The following is a 5,148-nucleotide window of genomic DNA, read 5'->3' on the forward strand; positions in this document are numbered from 1 at the left end:
GCTGCTTCCAGGCATGGAGGTGATGCTCAGGTCCCCTCAGCAGTTCTAGGAAACTGTGTGATGACAAAATGGATGGGCCAGTGAGAGGCAAGCAGAAGTGACATGAGGAGTTCTAGAAGGCTCCATCAGGGTGTGCCCAGAGCTTGGGAATACGCCTTTCCCTCTTCCTCCCGTGACTTCCCGCCTTGAGGCAGCCATGATGACTGGACCTTCAACAGCCATTGTGACCAAGAGCTCTTGGCCACAGACACACTCAAGATGGCTCATAAGTACAGAAGGGGCCTAAGCCCTGAGGAACCTGACCTGAATGTGTACCAGCCATAGGTGTCCTACCTCTAGCCTTGTTGTAAACACAGGAAGTTAAGCCTCATCGGGGGGGCAGTGGCCCACGCCTATAATCCAGCACTTTGGGAGGCCAAGGCAGTAGGACACTTGCATCCAGGACCACAAGGCCAGCCTGAGCAACACAGAAAGGCCTCATCTCCACAAAAAATAAAATTTTAAAAATTAGCTGGGTAAGGTGGTGTGTGCCTGTAGTCCCAGCTACTTGGGAGACTGAGGCAGGAGGATTTCCTGAGCCCAGGAGGGCAAGGCTGTGGTGAGCCATGATCATGCCACTGCACACCAGCCTGGATGACGGAATGAGATGCCAACACAAAATTTAAAGAAAAAAGGAAAAGGAAAAAGAAATTAAGCCTCATGTGCTTCAGCCCCTCTAGTGGGGAGAGGTTTCCTGACATGGGATTGCACAAAACCCAAAATGAGATAGCCTCCTTTCACCTGAACAACTTGTGTTTCCTCAGCCCCAGAATCAACTGTCTTTTATTTTCTGAAAGAACCACCCAGGACTTCCGGACTTCCTCATGCCCAGCAGCCCTTCACGGCATCACGTATGTTCCCCTGCCTTCATTCCCATTCCCAGCATTCCTTTTCATCAGGGGGATAAGTATTTCCTCGTGTATTGGCTTCCCCCAGAGGAGGAAAAGGAGATTGCTGCTACTCTTGGGGGAACCGCTAAGGTAGAGAGTGACATGATACCTACATGAGCATTTCAAGCTTACAGTCAGGGTGTCTCAGGGCCTTAGACAAAACCCTTTCCGAAGTGTTGTCAAGGTCACTGATGCAGATTTCCAGCTCCCGGAGAGTCTTCATCGTGTGAAGCAGAGAGCAGGTGTCTCTCCAATAGAGCAGGCTCTTCATCTGACTGCAGGGAAGGAAAGTGGCATTCGCCAGGGGTGTCAGTCAACTCCAGTGATTTGAAAAGCAGTGCCTCTGGGAAGGTGTCTTTTGAGAACACCTGTACCTGACTCAGACTCAATACCAGGTGGGAAGAAAGCAAGCATGGCCAATCATGGAAACAACACCCAAGCCCACCACGGTAGTTGGTCACTCTGTATCCTGTTCCAACATACCTGGGTTCTCAACTGGGGCCACCTCACCACCCAGGGAACATTGCGCAACATCTGAAGATGCGTTTTCCTATCACAGCTGGGGAAAAGGACATGCCTCCATGCAGGGCAGCGGCCCCGGATGCAGTTAAACAGAGTGCCATGCACAACACAGCCCCCACCACAAAGATGCCTTTGGCCCCGACGTCAACAATACTGGCTTTTATTTTCATTTTATTATTATCATCACTATTATTATTATTTGTAGAGACAAGGTCTCACTATGTTGCCCAGGCTCGTCTCAAATTCCTGAGCTCCACCCCAGCCTCCCAAAGTGCTGGGATGACAGGCATGAGCTACCATACCTGGCCCAAAATGCTGCAATTTAACTCACACCCTGAGGTTAACCCAAGACAGAATAGATTTTTAGAATATTGGTCCAATTAGACCCAAGACTGAAATTCTGTTCTTTGTAGCCTTGAGCTAATCTTGTCTCGGTCAACAAGTTCTAGAATCAGGGGCAGGCCTTGGAAATACAGGAAAAAGGAAAACAGTTTTTTTTTGAGTTGGAGTCTCACTCTGTCGCCCAGACTGGAGTGCAGTGGCTGCTCCCGGCCACCGCAGCCTCGACTTGCTGGGCTCCGACGATCCTTCCGCCTCAGTCTTCCAAGTAGCTGGAACTACAGGCGCGTGCTACCATGCCCAGCTAATTTTTTATTTATTGTACAGATGAGGTCTTGCCAAGTTGCCCAGGCGGGTCTCGAACCTGCAGGCTCAGGCAAACCACTCAAATCAGCCTCCCAAAGGCTCAGGATTATAGGCTGAGCCACCAAGCCCGGCTGAAAAACAATTTTTTTAAAAAACTCACCTAGGAGTTAGTTTTCCAGTGGGCTCCTTGCCTCCAAAGATATGCTGAACACTCAGCTTAAGTTTCCGGAGAGAATGGCAGTGTTTCAAACAGTATAACGACACCCTCAGGTCTCTGTTGGCTTGAATATAAATGGTAGCCTCCGAGAAAAAGCCCATCATCTGACTCACAAATTCTTCCTCCTGATTCTCAAACAGACAGTAAAACAAAGGCGTGTGGTGCTCCATGGCTTTTAGGTCGTCGCCCAACTGCTGCATTTGTGCCAGCAAGTACTCCTTGAAGCGTCTTGCCATCGGGAGTTGACAGCCAAGAGATGTCTCCAGGACCTTTCTTCTCTTCTCATTGAGGAGGCCAAAAATGAAAGTGATGACGGGATCAAAGTCATCATACTGATCCCTCTTGTCTTTGTTCTCTTCACTGCCCAAGGGAATCGGGCAATCGGTGACTCCCATCAGGTAGGCCACAGCCACACAAAACTCCTGGACGTTCACGTGAGCGAACTGGTAATGGTTTACATAAGTGCTGCTGGGCAAAAGAATATTCAGGGCCTGCAACAAACAGACATCATCCTCGGTAAGCCCAACACTGCTGAGGTCTCTGATGCTAAAATTCAGAGAGTTGTGAAACAGTCCTTCCACTGCCAGAACACCCAAGCACTTCAGGAGAACAAGTGGGGGCTGACTGCCAGGAACTCCAGCCTCAGACGTCAATGCATCAGCAAGGAAATGGGCATAGATATCCGTGGGCATTTGGCAGGAGAGGGGGACATCAGCCCCCATGTCCATCTGTTGGTTCAGCGCTGTACACATGATCCAACATAGAATGGGGACTCTGCACAGACCCACGAGCACCTCATTCTCGTGAACAGACTTGAAGGCTGCTGCAGCCCTCTGGCTGTCCTTGAAGAATAAGTCGAAATACACCCGCCTCTTTTCCTCCGAGAGCTGCAGGACCACACAGCAGTCCGTTGGCTTCATGAATGCTTTGAGGGCCGCCTCACCAGCAGGCCTCGATGTGAGGAGGAACCAGGAGCCTGGAGCCATTTTTCTCTGCAGCAAACTGGCCAGGAGAACCGGTACCGGTACCCGCTCTCTGCTGTCACTGCACAGAAAAGGTTCATCTGTGTTCAAGGTGAAACCTATGTTGTCCAAGTCCTCAAGGATAAACAGGAGCCTCCGGGAGTCGGACAGGATGTCTGCAATCGGGGCCAAGCCCTCAGACCAGTCCTTGGAGATCAGCTCCACCAAGCTACTGTGGGTTATCTGGTTCATTTCGTGAGCCGTGAGGTGAACCACATATGAGATCTTGCCCTTCCACATGCCTCTGCTGCCACTGGCCCACTGTAACACCGCTGTTTTGACGATCATGGATTTTCCAGCTGCTGTGTCTCCCAGCAGGAGCACATTAAGATTCTCTTTTGAGTAAGAGCTGTTAGGATCAAACGCCAACTGAAGAACACAGAAAACATTCGCGGCAGCCTCACAGAGGAATTGATGATGAAATTCTTCCAAGGGGGACTTTTCCCACTGGAGCATGAATTTTTTCTTCAGGAGAACTTTGAGCATCTCTTCGCTACCTAAGTCAGCAGGCACAGGGCAAAGAGAGACAGAGCAAATATAAATGTTTGAGATGCAAAAGAAATTTCACACTGTTTTCATAGTTACAGTAAATGTCAGTAATGTGCCGGAGACTAGATCCAGCCGGGTTCATGGTACCCCAAAGGTGGAGACAGTGTCGGCGATTGGGGGCAAGACAAGAGAAAGAAAGAGACTGGACTCCAGTCTAGTGCAGAAGCGATGTGTGTTACTGGGAATTACAACGGGTCTTTTATACACAAAGTCAGATGTGGGAGGGGCGTCTCCCACCCACCAGAAACCTTAATTCATGAAAACTTAATCAATGATTGCCTTTAAACCCTTTTCATATGATAATCTTAAAATTCCATAACAAAGGATAACCTAATCCGTGATTGACATATTCTATAAACCTTTTTCATCCTAAGCTGATTGATTTATGCCAAGTTAACAATTCTATAGAAGCTTAAGTATTTACTTTACAAATGAAAGTGGCCCATCCCAGAATGTTTGGAATGTGGCCCAGTCCAAAGTTCACAGTGGGCTACCTGCAAGTAACCCAGCCGCATTCTTTCAACAAAATGAATGTCTTCTAAAACTATATTCTCCAATTTACACCTTCAGTAAACCCTAAGATCATGACCCAGAAGCCTGTGACCAATACTAAGGCTCTTAGATGTGACCCGAGTTGGAATTGTAAGTTGTGTGAAAGCCAAAACTGCAGTTTGTGGAAGAATGGGAGCAATGAGCTTCTAAAGTTAGCTTGTGTTCATCCCGGTCTCAGAGTTTTTATGTTTTGAGGTCACAGGAACTTAATCTGGTTAGTGCTGAGTAGAAAGGGGGAGGAAATGGGGTCAATAGCTCCCGAACGCATCCTAGTGGTCTCAGGGGTCAACGGCCCTTCCTGATCCCTAACGCTCAGTGGGCTTCCGTGGCCAGCTCCCAATAGTAATGTAAAATAAGAGCTTCTTAACTTACTATGATTCATTACAGAGATACAGATACAAGGAAATCTGTTCATCCATACAATGGAATCAGCATATTGACGGCTTGGTCATCCTCCAAGGGCTTCCCTCTCACTGAATTTTCTTGGCAACAAGGACTTAATTCTTTTCTCTTTTGTGATTCTCCAGATTTTATACAAAGGGGACCCAAAAAACCCCAGAATTATTTTTTGGAGGGTGGGTCCCCTGTAGGACAGGCTTCCCCACTAGGTGAGTGTCTAGGAGCCCACATCCGTGGACTAGCTAGGGTGTGGTGAGAGGATGCACTTGGCTTCAGGAAGTTTTCTTGGAGAGCATTTTAACACATTTGTCCA

At 48.3% G+C, this 5,148-nt stretch overlaps 1 protein-coding gene across 1 annotated transcript; it reads right to left on the reverse strand.

Annotated features, from left to right (window-relative positions):
* Positions 1 to 1,042: 1,042 nt before the first annotated feature.
* LOC110595033 (NACHT, LRR and PYD domains-containing protein 11-like) lies at positions 1,043 to 3,821 on the reverse strand (the record flags this gene model as incomplete). Its single annotated transcript, XM_021709427.1, has 2 exons — positions 2,257 to 3,821; positions 1,043 to 1,204 (listed from the first exon to the last, which is right to left on the reverse strand). Coding segments are annotated over exons 1-2 (1,727 nt in total), but the record flags the coding sequence as incomplete, so codon positions are not given.
* Between the last annotated feature and the right edge of the window lie 1,327 nt (positions 3,822 to 5,148).

The sequence above is a fragment of the Carlito syrichta genome, unplaced genomic scaffold (genome assembly GCF_000164805.1).
Source record: "Carlito syrichta isolate Samal-C Ts95f unplaced genomic scaffold, Tarsius_syrichta-2.0.1 Scaffold225370, whole genome shotgun sequence".
NCBI classification, from domain to species: Eukaryota; Metazoa; Chordata; class Mammalia; order Primates; family Tarsiidae; genus Carlito; species Carlito syrichta.